At 42.4% G+C, this 16,518-nt stretch overlaps 1 protein-coding gene across 3 annotated transcripts in view; it reads right to left on the reverse strand.

The window, feature by feature from the left end:
- The window catches only part of LOC149323084 (microtubule-associated serine/threonine-protein kinase 1-like), a 124,702-nt gene that overhangs the window by 29,594 nt on the left and 78,590 nt on the right, over nt 1–16,518 (reverse strand). For all 3 annotated transcript variants that reach the window (XM_089487078.1, XM_089487070.1, XM_089487083.1), the window contains 3 exons: nt 11,966–12,098; nt 8,726–8,793; nt 4,430–4,515 (listed from right to left, as the gene is read on the reverse strand). In XM_089487078.1, the coding sequence (XP_089343204.1) occupies nt 4,430–4,515; nt 8,726–8,793; nt 11,966–12,098 (287 nt within the window). The remainder of the gene's footprint in view (nt 1–4,429; nt 4,516–8,725; nt 8,794–11,965; nt 12,099–16,518) is intronic.

Below are 16,518 nucleotides of genomic sequence, written 5' to 3' on the forward strand. Positions count from 1 at the left end.
CAGACATTGAGGATGAGCTGAATTTTGGATTAACTGACTCTTTATAGGGAGATAAGACAGGAGTCACCTAGCTAACCTAAACAAGTTCAAATCTATGGGGCCAGATAAACTGCATCCCAAAGAAACTTGCTGATCTCCTCTCTGAACCACTTGCCATCATTTCTGAGAAATCTTGGGAAACTGGTGAGATGTCAAAGGACTGGAAAAGAGTAAATATTGTCCCTCTCTTCAAAAAAGACAAAAAAGAAGATTTGTCTAACCTCAATACCAGGAAAAATATTAGAATTGATTATATAGGAGTCTTTCTCCAAGTATTTTTTTATGACAATGGAGTGATCAATAAAGTGCCAGCATGTGCTTTTCAAGAACAAATCCTGCCAAATTAATCTTATATCTTTTATATCAAGTCACTAATTTAGTAGATGGTAGGAATACTGTGGACGTCAATTATATGGATTTCAGCAAAGCATCTGATAAGGTTCTTCATAATACTTTTAATGGAATATACAGGAATACTGTCAGATGGAGCCATAATAGGCTGGAAAACCATGCTAAAAGAGTCATAATCAATGGCTGTGCTTCATACTGGAAGGAGCTCTCAAGTGGAGTGCCTCAGGGCTCTATCCTAGAGCCATTACTCTTCCATATTTTTATCAGTGTCTTAGATGATGGGATTGAAGGAATGCTTATCAAGTTTGCAGATGACACAAAACTGGGAGTTGAAGTCAACACATTGGAAGATAGGAACAGAATCCAATGGACACAGACAAACTAGAACACTGAGCAGAAATTAATAAAATGACATTTGATAGAGACAAATACAAACTTCTACATTTGGGCCACAAAAACCATATGGTTCAGCAATACTAGATGAAAAAAAGATCTTGGAATTATTGTTGATCATAAATTGAGCATAAGCCAGCAATGTGATGCTGCAGTAAAGAAAGGAAATGCTGTTTTAGCTTGCATTAACAAAAACACAGTTTCCAAGGTGAGGGAAGTAATAGTCCCACTATATTCTGGGCTAGCCAGGACTCATCTGGATTACTGCATTCAGTTCTGGGTACTTCATTTTAAGAAGAATATAGGCAAGTTGGAGCAGGTTGATAAGGGTGAAGATGATAAGAGGCATGAAATATAAGACGAGAGGTTGAAGGAGCTGGACATATTAAGCTTGGTGAAGAACAGACTGAGGGATGACATGATTGCATGCTTTAACATTTCCTAAATATTAGAGGGAACTTTTCAACAGTAAAAGCACTTTGGCAATAGAACCAATTGCCCAGAAAAGTGGTCGGGTCTCCTTCTCTGGATGTCTTCAAAAAGAAGCTGGTCAACTCTCTGTGTTGGAAATGTTCTGAAGAGAACAGCGCTTTTTACCATCAATAGTGGTGATGCAGAAAAGTAAAGAAATATTGGAGTTTAATACATTCAGAAATTGAGAAACTCTTGAATATAAAATTAAAAATGATCCCAGGATTGTTAATGATGATAGATGAAAATTTAAATATGTTTAAAGAAAGACTTCTATACTACATGATACTGTATTAGCAGGTAGGCTAGAATATGCTAAAAATTGGAAAAAATTCAAATATACCAACAATACAAGAATGGATAGTTAAATTATTAGAAATGGATAATCTGGATAAACTGACATGTCTTATCAAACAAAATAAGTTGAAAATATTTATACAAAGTTGGGAACAGGTGATTAATTACATTAGCAAAGAATGGGGAGAATGCATGAGTTAGAGATTTAACAACTGATTTTGTGTGTGTGTGTGTGTGTGTGTGTGTATAAAAGTATGTTTAAATTAATAATCTAGAGAAGATAATTATTAAAACTTGAATATAATGTTTAGTGTTTTAAGATGGGATCCACTGAATACTTTAAATATATTATTAGAGTAATTAAGACATTAATTTTTGAATTATGGATGAACCCCTAAATCTTGGTTGGAAAATAAGTTCTTTTCTTTTTTTTCTCCTCTTTCTGATTAAATATATGTAATAATTATATGTAATAAATTAAAAAAAAAAACTGGACAGCTACCCACTGGGGCATGCTTTAATTTAAAATCCTACACTGAGCAGGGAATTAGACTCAATAGTCCATGAGGCCCCTTCCAGCTCTACGACTCTATGAATACGATATCTGGTTTTAGCCATCCTTGGGTTGGAAATCAGCAAATAGAATTGTCCTAGGCTTAAGACCAAGGGCTTGTCTACACAAGCTAAATGAACCCGTTTCCCTCCACCCTCATGTCTATCATGATGCAAGGCCAAAGGCCCAATTCAACTGTGGACTATCTTCACATGGGAAAGGCAGAGTGCAGCAGCAAATCTGGGCCATCCCTGAATTAAAGTGATTTAAAAATACTCACCATTTGCTCTGGGTCTTCCCAGAAAATCCAAAGCACTCCGGAGTAATGTGGGTCAGGTGTCTACACATGCTTCCCGCTGTGCTGCTGAGTGCCACTGCTGCCAGAATGAGTTGCTCCTCTGAGGTGCCCAGCCATACGAATGATACTGGGCACCTCATTTTTGACCTCCGAGGGAGCAACTCATGCTGGGCGGCACAGCTGGACCTATGTGTAGACAACTGTTTGGCATGGCTGCAGAGTATCCAGTTAATGGAGAATTCAGGGCAGCTTTGGGCTGCCAGAATACTCAGGGACCAGTCCAGAGTATTCTGACCAGAGTAGACCTGGCCCAAGGTTCCCCCAAAATACCTGTTCTCATGTCAAGCTGCTTGTGGGCTAACTTCATTTTCAGAAATAATTCTCATGGTACACACAAAGGTTCCCTACACACACACACAAACACACACAAACACACACACACACACACACTCTTTTAAATTAAACTCCCTTTTTCACTTAGGTGCCAGCAAAGGACAATACTTGACTTGGGCCTGCACCCACAAGGGACCAGAGGTAATTTGTAGGAGCAAAGATGGGAGGAAGCTGCAGTCCAAGTGCTTTGCTTTGTAACACTCCAAACCAGGCATGCACAACATTTTTGTCTCCAGTGTATGGAGGGAGCTGGTTCAGGGTTCAGAGGCAGCATACACAAACATGTGCACACTTTTCAGTGATCCTCTCTTTGCTCAGAGGAAGTACTACGACTTTTTCCCATTCCCTCCCATAGCAAGTCTGCTCCAGACCACAATTTCCTTATGGCTAACAGCAGCAGAGGAAAAAAAATCTGTATTAAACCAGTAGGAAATTGACTCAAGTGGGAAATTCAGCCACTGTGGTAGGGTCAGGGCACACCTCAGGACCTCACCTGGTCCCTGGACTGCAGAGGAGACACTCTTGTGCTAATCTGTATTCAGCTTCTTTGGCAAGTTATCTTTTAAACTTCATTAGTTCCCCTTGCCAGGGTGTTTCATGATTGGCTGCTCCCACCATGATAGCCATTTTGTAAATGGGCCAATACCCCTATGGCAGCCATTTTGTGATGGCACCCATGACACCTTCTCAGAATTCCAGCTACACTCAGTAATCCATAAATACTGGGGACTCCTATTTTATAATGGATATAAAAGGCTTTAACTGCTGTCTTAGTTAATGTTTCAACTGTATAATTCTTCCTAGGTTTTTACTGGTATTATGCTTATTTCCTGTAAACTACTATGAAAACAGGGCTTATAAAAACTTTTTTTTTTAAATGACAGGGTTTGTCATTTTCAAAGTGATGGCACCTGTATGTCTGAACTCAGTTTAGATACTTCTGGGTACCAAAGATACTACTCCTATGGATGATCAAGAAGCTCAGACTAGATAATGATTTCACCCAAATGAAGGGAGCAGAGTGAAGGAAGAGGAGAGATTATGTTATCCAGAAGATTATATAGCCTGCTTACCTTCTGCATTTTGCCGTAATGACTCTGACAAGTAACAGACTGATGTACCAAGCCCTCAAACATTTCCCAGATGAAAACCAGGACAAGTGTGGTTAAGTTACATCACAGTGTGGACAAGATGGCATGCATCATTAATTAAAAAAAAAAAAACACACAAATGAAAAGATACTGCTGAGTTTACTTTTGCCTGAGCCTTCTGGGAAAGGCAAGCTCCTGCCTCCTCCTCTCTTCTCCCCATGTTGAGTTAACTGAGTGCAACTATTTTTTTCACTTTGAACTCAGCTTGCAGCTATTGAAGTAAGCTGAAGGCAAAGGTGGGGGGGGGATGGGAAGAAGAAAGAGAAACTGAGACATTTTAAAACAGCTGAAAAATGGAACAGGAGAGCATTAATCACAACTCTTCCTGCCAAACTGGGGCAGTTGGAGGATATGATGTACTCCTGTACCATAGAAACAGAACCTTTGGTATTTTATTTGGAGCTGAAGTGCTGAACCAGAAGCAAAGAGAACCTCCTGTGTAAACAGAGTCAAGGAGCTTGGTATTTGAATAAACTCACTCACCCATATGCCCCATTGCTTATAAGTTTGATAGTTTCAAAGTCTCCTTCTCCTGGTGGCTTTTTTGGCTTTGGAGTAGTCCCACGACTCTGCAACAGTAAGCATACCGGGTGTGAAGACATAAGCAGCAGTACATATGCAGACAGGCATTTAGCCCCTCTGTTTTAAAAAAACCTTCTTTACAAAGGGCAATACTGCATTTGGGCCTGGAATATGTCACTTACAAACACTGTTAACCTCAGTACTAGAAAAGTTAGAGAGTTATTCTGAAACTACATATGCATGGCGGTCAGTGTAGTTTTCCATTAGCTGTACAACTGCAAGAAATGCAAAAACTGAAGAAGAGCCAAACACAGAGATATAAAATGAATAAATCTCTAACTAGAGAGTAACATGCAGGGATCTGATAACAGAGATGCTCTGGTGGTATTCACTGATACTGAAGCCTGTTAAGAGATTATTTTCAAGCTGAGTCCTTCTAGTTCCCCAGAAAAGGTTCCTGAGCCAACCAACCTTGGTCATGTATTTAAGACCTCAGCATCATAAGATATGCTTTGAATTTTCTTTTTATAGTCATATTTGTTTCATTCTCTCTATTCCAGAACACCAGAGTAGGGTGCTGATGATCATTCTCCTCAGATGTTTTCCCACCTGGTCTGGAACAGAGCTTTTTCGTACTACAAAAACTCAGAATATCCCACAAATAACCTTTCCAAGCTCTGAGAAGGTAGAAACCTCCTGATTGAAGCAATTCTCTTTCTTCTGCTCTACCTCCTTCATCTTTACTAGAAATTATTTCATACCGGAAAAGTGGTCATGTAGCATTTCTTCTGGGGAAACAAATCTCATTTTATCTAACTCTTAATTAAAACACACAAACTCATACAAATCTTTAAACAAATATAAGGGACATCCCACACCCAGCATCTTTCTATTTATTTATTTCATAAGGGCTATCACAAGAACCAATTCTGGTCCCCTCCCCTATTGTACTGGACTACAGCTGGGTCAACTATGTCGCAGGAAGGATTGGTCCATATCACCATCCCTGACCAAACAGTTCAGGATGGCAAACTGCACCCACAGAATTGCAACCTTGGGAGCTGTTGTGAAAAATGTCAGCTGGTGGCTTCCATGTCAGTGAGGTAATAAATCTACAGTAGGTTTTGGTCCAAAGTTGAAAGGAGCCATCCAAGATCCTGAACCCCATACAGCAAAGTTCAGAGTAAAACCTGGGTCTTGTCTGCATGAGCCAAATAAACCGGCTTCCTCACATTCTCTCTGCGGAGAGTCCAGAAGATGCACAGCCTAAATCCCGGTTCTGTTGCAAACAGACCGGACAACGGCCAGCATGTTCAGCACCAGAACTGGGCTATAACATCCTTAAGATCAATTTTAAAAACCTACCTTCTACTTTGGACCTTCTGGGAAAATCTAAGGCCTTCTGTTGTGTCATCGAACAGCTTTTTGAAATACATCCCACTGAGCCAACTGGCATGTCTGCTGCTGGTGTCAGCCACTCACACTGCGGTCAGACAAGATGCCCAGCAATGTGATCTGTCCTGGGCAACTTGTTCTGATCTCAATGGGATTGTGTTTGAATTGCTGTACCTGTGTCAGAACTGACGGCCAGGTAACAGGGAGGCTGTGACATTTCCATGGCCAGGATACTCCAGGCTGCCTCCAGAGCATCCTGGCCCATGCATACAAGGCTGGGAAGATGGATTCACCACCCTATCAGTATGGAAGCCATCAGCTGCCTCGGGTTGTGGGCACCACTTCATAATTTTCTCTCCAACAATATGCCTGGTACTGGCACTAAGTTGTTCTAGGGGGGATGCTTCCTGCTTTTTCAGCTGTAGGTGAAAGCTCTCAAGTTTCCATGAATGCACATAGGGAAGAAGTACCTGCAGACACACCCTCCTCCTCTAGGAATTGAATTGTCATCACCTGTTTATAAATAATTATTACTTTTGTTTTAATTTCTGCATGTCCAGCTAGGCTGGAAACAAATATTCTCCCTCCCATGCATTTGCATCTTTCCCAGTTAGAGAAACACAACACATATTCAGGGAAGAGAAGATATAGTTGGCTGAGTTTTCTGTTTCTGAGCTAATAATCAAACAAAAGCAATCCACTCCCCCAAAATCCCAGGTACGAATGACTGGCTTCATGCTTCTTTTTCATTCATTAAGGTATCTGAATTTTAGCATGTTTGCACCTTCCCTCTTATCCCAAAGGAATGGTGTGACCCACAATGGTTAGCACAGCAAGAGACAAATATGCCCATCAAATTAGCAGATCAATAAATGTATTCAGTAGTGAAAACCCCAATCCCTTCTTCAACCAATTTAATATACATTCAAATCACATGTCATCTGCCTTCCAGTGTTTCTGAAAGACAATCCATACCCCACCAACACTATGGTTTTGGTCCATCTCCAAGAGGGAAGAAGATTTTCTTCATGAGTAGGGAAGAGGTTCCCTTGCTATAGGGCAAGCACTAACACCTCTGTTTGTATCCCATTGCCAAATATGCCATAGGGCTATGGAGGATGCAGTTCCTAGGCTGGGATCAAGCAGGATTAAGAACCAATGCTCCTTTATAATATGTCTTCTGTCCCCAGACTTTCTACCCATTTCCCTTCTACTTTGCCTGGTAGATCCACATAAAATGCCACTCTCCCATTTTTGCCCAATATGCACTGTGCTAAATATTTCTGCTGCTGCACCTCATCTCTATCTTCCCCTTTTACCTTCGTACTACATTCATAAACTGATCTGGCTTAGGTCCTTCCAAAATTATGTAGGGTCTTTTCTTTTCTACCTCATGTATCTACTCTGTCCCCTGTTGCCCAGGTCTCCTACATCACAGCTGGGGAACATGCAGCCCTTCAGCTGTTGTTAAACTGAAACACCCATCAGACCAAGCTGACATAGTAATTATTGAGAGATGATAAGAGACGCAGCCCAACAGTGCCTGGAGGACCCAAGTTTTAAAGTGTTGCCATCTCAAGCTCCTCTTGGGGTTTCCATCCATTAGCCTTGTGGCATTTCATTTCAGTTCCAGATGGGCACACACTGGATGTTTCCACAACCCAAGCGGTGCAGTTTTGGGGGGAAATTACTTGTTGAGACTAGAAGTCCCGAAATCCCCCATCCAGCACACAATGTGAATGGTTGGCATGAATATGAGTTTCAAGTGGCAGGTGAATGGGGAAACATCATAGGGTCACACAAATCCCTAAACAACTTTTTGGATCTTGGTCCTAAATGGAGATTTTGTTATTATTAACATTTATTCATGATGGATCACTACTGTCAAAAAGAAGACAGTTAAATCATATGAAAATGTTTTTATTAGCCCTGGATGAAGTATCTTCAGAAATTACTTTAGAAGTATATTAATCAATAGCTTTATGATGTCCAATCCTATATGCATGCATTTAAAAGCAAGTCCCACTGAACTCAGGGGGATTTACTTCTGCAGAACAATGCAGTGGATTGCCCACAAAAGGTCTCTTGCATGATTAAACATTATAGGTGTTATTTTCCTAGAAGGTACCTATGAAAAAAGACAGCACACCCCTTCTCAGGCTGAACATGACATTAATTGGGTGAATGCTGTTTGACTTGTACATTTCTATTACGCTTGAGTGTATACAGCCTGAGGAGTGAAGGGGCTGTGAGGCTTATGGGTAGGGCACTGCTATTCAAATAACAAAATAGTGCACATTAATTTCATTTCTGAAATTAATATCTACTTTGCCCCCCACCCACAGTTCCAGGTGTAGGGTCAAAGGTGCTCAATGCCATGTACATGCCTTTAGGCTTGGAGGTGGCAGTTCAGTGGGTGGGAACCAGTTGGCTCTCTAGATGTTGTTCAATTGCAACTTCCAGGGTTCCTCAGCATTGCTTATACCGGCTAGGGGCTGCTGGGAGTTGCAATCTGACAGCATCTGTAAGACCAGGCTTGCCACCCCTACTTTAGATACACATAACTCAAGCCAGCCATTCTGAAGCCAGGTTTCCTTGTGTTTGTTTGCTTGCCCAAAAGTCTACCAAACAAGATACCCATCTGAGGCCTAATGGCAACTGCCATTCACTTGCATTTTCCCACATCCTAGGATCAACCAAGTGGTTTTGGTTGTAGCAGCAGCAGCAACAGCATTATCAAAGAGCAGGAAAGACAAGGATGCAGATGAGTATGTACTTGCGTGTATATGTATGTGCAAGAAAACTGGGGTAGATGGCAAAGAGCTGGGGTGAGGTTGGCATAGCTGCCCCCCAAATACTGACCTCGGCAAATTCCTCTGTGTCAGGTGTGTTGGATCCTCCGCTATCGTGCTCCTCCACATACAGCACATCTGACGACAACAGGGTTTGGAAAGAGCCAAAGGGAGAGCCAAGGGAACAAGGCTTTAGCAACCCCACTGTCATTCATGAAAGCACAGAAAGGAAGAAACCGAGACATACGCACAGCCATGCATAGACCCAAATGCACGTGCATAGGGTACATACACATACACAGTGACATGCTAACTCATATGCATGTATGTGAGAGAGAGTTGGCAAATCAGGAGACACAACCATGCTCTTGCTAACACAAACCACAGGTAAACCACACATGCATCGCACCTTAACAAACACCTTTGGAAGAAATATACAAACATTTATGTCCATGCAGGTTTGCATATAATGGCAGTTTCATTCACATGCACACTGGGATACAAATGGAGTTGTGAAACTCTGTTCACATAAATGCACATCTGTGCACTAACACACACACACCTCATCAACACACATAAGATAAAGACCAAAGTGTATGCTAGCTTATAGACATGAAAATGTATGGTCACAAACTAATTTATGGGCATGATAAAAGTATGTTGATAAATTCACCTGCATGACAAAGAACCACCCTGATATGAAAATGTGCAATGATTCTCCTGGTGCATGAGACCTTTGGGATTCTTCCACTCCTCACTGCCACACATTGGCATGTCTGCTCCTTTTTGCTTATCTGGGTGTTAAGATTTTGACTCTCTTCTTGACAAATTATTAGTCTTAACTCTGGGCTAAATAACATTAGATGGGCTCATACAACTTCTCTTCCGTTTACCTGATGTGAAGGAATATGGCCAACCTGGCCACTGGAATCTCACATACACTGTATTGAGTGTTTGACTTTATAGAATCAAAGCAGCAAAAGGTAGCTCGTTCGGACCAATTTAAGTATGTGAAAAACAAGCAGGTTGTTGGGAGAAATGAATGGCATCATACCAAAGCAAACAATACTGTTTCTAATCTGCTGTGTACCGCCCCCCCCCCCGTACCTTAGCTTTTAGTCATAAGGCAGGTTTATGCATTAGATTACCACCACGCCTACTTCCAGACCATCATCTGCCCATCAATTATATGAAGCTGATTGTGTGTGTGTGTGTGAGAGAGAGCGAGAGAGAGGGAGAGGGAGAGGGAGAGGGAGAGAGAGAGTGTTAAGACAGGGCCAGGTATGAAGAGACCATGGACAAAATGTTGCCTGGATGGGGCTCTTCTTCTGATAGTTGTGAGGAAAGTACTCCAAACCAGAGTTGGATGGCTGAGTCTACTCATCTCTTGAGCTGCCCCCCATGCTAGTTTACAGCTTTTCTTTTTAAGAGATACTACACACAGGCACTTATTATTACGAAACATAAAAATTAAAGGGCTAGGACTAGGATTGTACCTGTCTTTAAGGTGATGATGGAATCCCCAACTAGTCCACCTAGCTTCTGCCCTCATCCTCTTCCACAATGAAAGCATTCCCTTCTATTGTCTCCACAAGGCCTAGGTCTTCTGAGCCTATCTTTCAAAAAGGCAGTACACAACAGGGGCATTCTGGGATATTTAGTGAGGAACCAGATCCAGCTGCCTAATATTACTTGTAATACTTGGTGGAGGTTAAAAGAAAGGCCTAAGTTTGATATAAGCAGTGAGCCCTATCAGAGCTATCTAAGGATGTTAGTGTTAAGCCCAATCATAACTCTCAGTGGGAGACTGAATGCTGTTCCTCCCTATAACCATATTACCTCCACATAGAAAATAAGCACATCCTTATCTTTTGAGTAACCCAGCAAGTGTTATTAGGAGGCTTCAAAGGGTGGTCTGAAAGCTAGCATGGTGTAGTAGTTTGAGTATAGGACTAAGACTCAGGAGACCAGGATCTGAATCCTTACTCGGCCATGGAAATCCATTGGGTGACCTTAATCAAACCATACTCTCTGTCTCAAACAAAGGAATAGCAACCTTATCCCACTGGCAAATGTTGCCAAGAGAATCCTGTGATAAATTTACCTTAGCATCGTCATAAGGCAGAAATGACTTGAAGGCACACAACAAAGAGGGTATGGTTTACTTAAAAGTCAGTGAAAACAGTGGGTGGTTAGGGCCTGTGCATTTCACTAAGTCTTCCCCAGAATCATGTCCAGTACTCTTAAGTTGTAGTTGAACATCTGTAGGGCAGCAGGGTGGTCTAGACATAGCTTTGCCATTTCATTGAAAATTAGGCCTTAGAAAGGACTCGGAGATGAGAAGAGGCTAAGGAGAGCTCACTACAGAGTTTGTCTTCCACAAAAACAAATCCAATGCTCAGTCAGTTTCTCTCCAGTAGGGATGGATGGGCTAACTTTAGTTTTGTGTTAGTTGATGGCTGTGCCCCTTTTTGTGTGTGGAAGCAGGGAGAAGTACAAGGATCCCTACAGTCCACCTGAGTGCTTTAAAATTACAAAGCAAGAGTGCATACATTGGATATCTTTACAAGTTATGGCTGGTCTTTCTTAAGTGAACCAGAGGGTAAACTCTTGCTTGTTTTTGTCAAAAGTGCAGTACTAGACACATTGAAACAAGGCTGGAAAATGTGTGTTGGCCTGCAAATACCATTGCCTATGATGGCTACAGGCAATAGGAATAGCAGTTCAGTAACAACTACAGGGCCAAACAACTCTCCTCCCTGGACTAAAGTCTAACTAGCCCAGGAATATGCTAACTCAAAAGTGTTGCCTAGAAACTCTAGTAATCTATCTTCTCCTTTCTCCCCCTCTGTCAACCCTGTCAAGAACTCTGCTCTCAGATGAACTTGGCTTCATTAAGATCCTGGAAGTTATAAGATTATGCAAAGACTAGAAGCATCCCATTAGAGACATCACATCCTCTGTGTTTCTTTATTATGTATCCTGCTTAAAAAGTAGATTAGCCCACACTATCGTTACTCATACGTAGAGGTTACTATAAATGTTTCGGAGGAAATGAGATTTGATTAGACATGAAGAATTCTGGGGACAAATACTCTGTGCTTCTTAGAATATCAATGTAAAATGCCAAACTCAAAAGCCAAGATGAAAAGTGACTTGCCACATATCCACAGAAGTTACAAGATGAGCATGCTGACACATGCATGAAATCACACACAGATGTACAGTCACAGGACAATACAAATACCGTAGCTCAGTTATGGATGTATATGGCTCCCTGGTTTCTCACAGGTGGCTTTTGCTGCATTACCTGGGAAGGGGTCTCGGGTGAGTCCCAGCTGACTGATGATGTAGCGAGGGATGTCTGTTTTCACTAGATGCCCTTCTTTGGCATGATCTTCAGCAGCTTCCAACAGGTGGTAAAACTCCTCAGGATTAAACTCCTGGAGGGCAACATCACAGGATAGAATTAGGGCTAAAGGCTGCCCCAGAAACAGTTTTGACTTAAAATTCTTTCTTTCCAATAACCAGAGGCTGACAGTGATTGACTGTTTCTCTCTTCTTCAGGGAGACCCCCAAAGGAAAGTGGTACAGCTGCACTTGCACCTGCCCTATTATTAGGCAGAGAGAGGTGGTTGTGGTGGGTGGAAGATGTTGAGTGGTGTGGAGACAGCCTCAGCTCTCCTTGGGCAGAGAGGGAGAGAGGGAGATGTAAGGAAAAAGAGATGTGAGAAAAGGGAGGCTGTATCAGGGTCATCCACAAAGTTGTTCCTTTGTACTGAGATCTGAACATGGGTTGCCATAAAACTAGCCAAAGACGTTTTGCTGTCTGCACCAAAGGACAAGATGGCTCCCCCATTCCTCCTGTAGAAGTCAACTGTACTGGAAGTTGAATATTCCTTCCGTGCTGGTGATGGGACACCTGTAACCCTATTCCTATTGCTTGTAGCCATCATAGGCAATGGTGATGGGTAACAGTATTTACAGGCCAACACATGTTCTTGTTCATTTCCTTGTTTTCTAGGCAACTTCTTCTGTACCCCTAAATTAGTCTGCTACTTGCAGGTGAGGCAAGGCATGATGTCCCATCACCAGCACAGAAGGAATATTCGACTTCCAGTACAGTTGACTTCTGCAGGAGGAATTGGGGGCGGGGGGGGGGGCATCTTGTCTTTTGGTGCAGACAGCAAAATGTCTTTGGCTTCCTGAATAACCCTGATACTGCCTCTCTTTTCTCAGATTTCTCTCTTTCCTCACATCTCTCTCTCTCTCTCTCTCTCTCTCTCACTCAGCTTAATCTGACTCACAGGGCAATTATAAGATTAAAGGATGCCCTCTGTTTATACCACCCAAATTTGTTTGGAGAAAGTGGGGAGAGAAGAGTTCTAAACCTGGTAAAAATGTTATCTATATGTTTGGGAACAGAAGTCTGAAAAATTGCCTGGCTGCAGTTCAGTGCATGGCTGGCATGACGTATATTGTCCAAAGAAGAGATGGAGAACCTTTTTTGGACCAACTCCTAGCACTCACAGCCAGCACAGCTAATGGGAAATGGTTACGGGAGTTGTAACCCAAAACCTCTGGAGGGCCACAACTCCCCTTACCTGGTTCCAGAAGTTTGTGGTACATCAGGATGGATAAGGTGTGGTTCTAGAGGTCCATGTGGCCACCAGGGTTACTTAGTGGTTCCTGCCATTCTCAAAATATCCTAGACTGCCCCTTTGTCTGGGTGAACTACATCTTTTGGAAGCCCCCAGAAAGAACATTTCAGCTTTAAATGGGTCACAACGAACCTATCTAGTGTTTAACATTTTACTAAAAATCTATTTTTCCACACCAGAAGAGGGCTTCCAGTCATTTTTAGCCATGAGTGTGTATGTGTGTTGCGACCAAGGCTCCCAGGGTCTGAAAAATGTCTCCTGGACATGTCACAGCCCCCCACCTCCACATGCTACATGACCCATAGGAGGGGGGGGGGCTTCCATATCACTGACTTTATGGAATATCCCACTTTGATGCAGGTGTATTGATCCAGCCCAGCATTAGGGGTTTCTGTGTTTGTTTTACAAGAAATGAGCAAAAAGCACTTCAATAGCAATATAGCAATAGCAAGTACATTTCTATATAACTTATCAGTGCATTTAAGCACTCCCTAAGCGGTTTACAATGTGTAAGCTAACTGTCTCCAACAAGCTGGGTACTCATTTTAGCGATCTCGGAAGGACGCTAGGCTGAGTAGAACCTGAGTCCCTGGCTGGTATTGAATTCACAACCTTGTGGTTTGCGAATGAGTGGCTGCAGTAGAGGCATTTAACCACTGCGCCACCAGGGTTCTTCACTGTGAGCTAAAAGTTCCAGGGAGTGAGGTTCTGATTTCAAATATCTGAACAGTCAGTGCATGATCTAATGGTCCCACAGGCCTGTGAATTAGATTGTGTCTCCTTTGACTTACGACTGTGGCCACTTTGAAATCTGGAGATGATGTTTTTAATGGTTTTATTTAGGCTACAGATCAAGCTATGGGGGTCCAAGCTACTTCTGAGGTATAACACAAGTCAACCAGATTACAAAATCAGGAAATCAATCTAGAAAAGGATGAACTAAACTCCTATTTCTTTCCGTCTTTACTTACAAGCCAACATCAGATGGAGAAAACACCCACATAATCATTAAGGGAATTGAAAATTCAGCCACTTCCTTCTACACACACACACACTTTCATAGTCTGCTTTTGTAAAAACAAACAAACATTAAAACATCTGACACTGATAGCTTAGAGAGCCAGTGTGGCCTAGTAATTTGAGTTTTGGACTAGGGCTCTGGAGGCCAGGGTTCAAGTCCCAACTTGGCCATGTAAACCCACTGGGTGATCATGGGAAAGTCACACTCTTTCAGCCTCAGAGGATGGCAAGCGTAAATCCCTTCTGAGCAAATCCTGCCAAGAAAACCCCATGTTAGGTTCATCTCAGGGTTGCCATAAGTCAGAAATGACTTGAAGGCACACAACAATAGCAAAGCTAAGTAGACAGACCAAATAAACCAAAATTTAAAAACACATTTTTTTTTTAAAAAAAGCACATTTCCCCCACTAAACCCATTTATTTCTGTTCCACAGTGGAAGGGATGGGGAAAGGGAGGCATTATCAGATACTGGGGCATCTTTCTCGCAACTGTCTGCTGCTTTCCCTGCCACTCTCATCTTTTCAACAACAGCCATCCTTGCATTCACAGCCACAGATACCGCATTAGGCTGGCCAAGGTGATGCAAGCAAACGCAGCCTCCTCCTTGCTGAGCCAGATGGCAGCTGGCCAGGTAGAGGAAGCACTGTCTGTGATTGGCTGGTGCGTTGCCAGGGAAACCAACAGGTACCTTCAAAAAGCTAGCTGGGAACAGGTGGAGGAAAGCTGATGATCTCCAGATGGATGGCAACCGACTTACAAGGGCAGGGAGACAGAAGGCAATGCTTCATCTGGGCCAAGACGTCATGGGATTCAGCTCAGAGAAAACTGCTTTCAGGCTTGGAGCATCATCCTGGAATAGGGTTGCCAGATGGAAAACTGGACAGGACTCCTCTACCTTTAGTGGTTGCGTAGAAGAGAGATTTTTAGGTGTTGCCTTTGAACTGACTGTATAACAAGCAAACACTGGCTGAAATTTCCTCCTCTTTGTTGTCGTGGCTGCTGTGTTTGAGACATGTATCAACAACCACAAGATTGGGAAAAAACCAGAGATTAGGAAAGGTTTTTAAAAAAGAAAAAAAATACTAGGGCCTCCATGTTCAGTGGCTGTAGAGCTCAGAATAGAAGGTGATAAGAACAAGCTACAACCAAGGCGGCTGCATTTTATGCCCAGCTTCTCAGCTTCATATAGGCATCTGGCTGCCCACTGCTGGAAAGTAGGAAGACCTTTTAATTAAGAAATGCTTAATAGGATCAGAAAAGCCAGTGGATGTTGTTGTTGTTGTGTTGTGTCATTTCTGACTTATGGCAACTCTAAGGCAAACCTATCATGGGATTTTCTTGGCAAGATTTGTTCAGCAAGGGGTTGCCATTACCTTCCGCTGAGGCTGAGAGAATGTGACTTGCCCAAGGTCACCCAGTGGGTTTCCATTGGATTTTACAGCCTGGACATGCTCCTTTTGGGATTATAATTCCCAGAAGCCTCCAGCCAACATGCTCCTCATTCTGGCTAAGGAATTCTATGAACTGTAGTTCCAAAAAGTGACACTTTCAAGCTTGATACCACTGCGGGCCCCACTGAAATGTGCAATAGCTATGCCAGAACATTATAGCAGTATGAATCTGATCTCTGGTCTCCAGAGTCATCATCCCATGCTCAAACCACTATGGCATCTACAAAACTATTAAAGGTACAGGAGCCTTCTCCAGTTTTCACTCTGGCAACCCTATGCTGGAAAAGCGTGGAGCACAAACAAAGCAACTCCCTGAGCATTTTCACATGGGAGCTAAGCTGGCAAAAGGAATGCAGGGTTGGGACCTAAATGTTTTGAGGCAGTGACTCTTCTGGAGTATTTCTCTCCAAGGTTGTGTTTGCTATAAAGTAACATCAGCATGCACAGCACATCTCAAATTACAAGATGGCAGATGCTCTTAAATATCATGGTTTTGAAATTGTGCCTACCGGGCCAAAAGAGACAAACAATTTGGGGAAATCATTTGGGAATGACTACTGGATCTTCAACAAAGACAAATGTCCCACTGGATCTAGTTTCTGAGTTGAAGCAGGCATGCCATGAATTTTAAGGACCTTTCAGGATTTTCCCTTCTTTTTTAGATAACACATTTCATTTTCATTGTTTGTGCAAATTCCACACTGTGCTTCTGCTAAAACAGTACTACTTC

Source organism: Sceloporus occidentalis, unplaced genomic scaffold (genome assembly GCF_023333645.1).
Source record: "Sceloporus occidentalis isolate IW3139 unplaced genomic scaffold, rSceOcc1.0.p SCAF_1, whole genome shotgun sequence".
In the NCBI taxonomy this organism is placed as follows: Eukaryota; Metazoa; Chordata; class Lepidosauria; order Squamata; family Phrynosomatidae; genus Sceloporus; species Sceloporus occidentalis.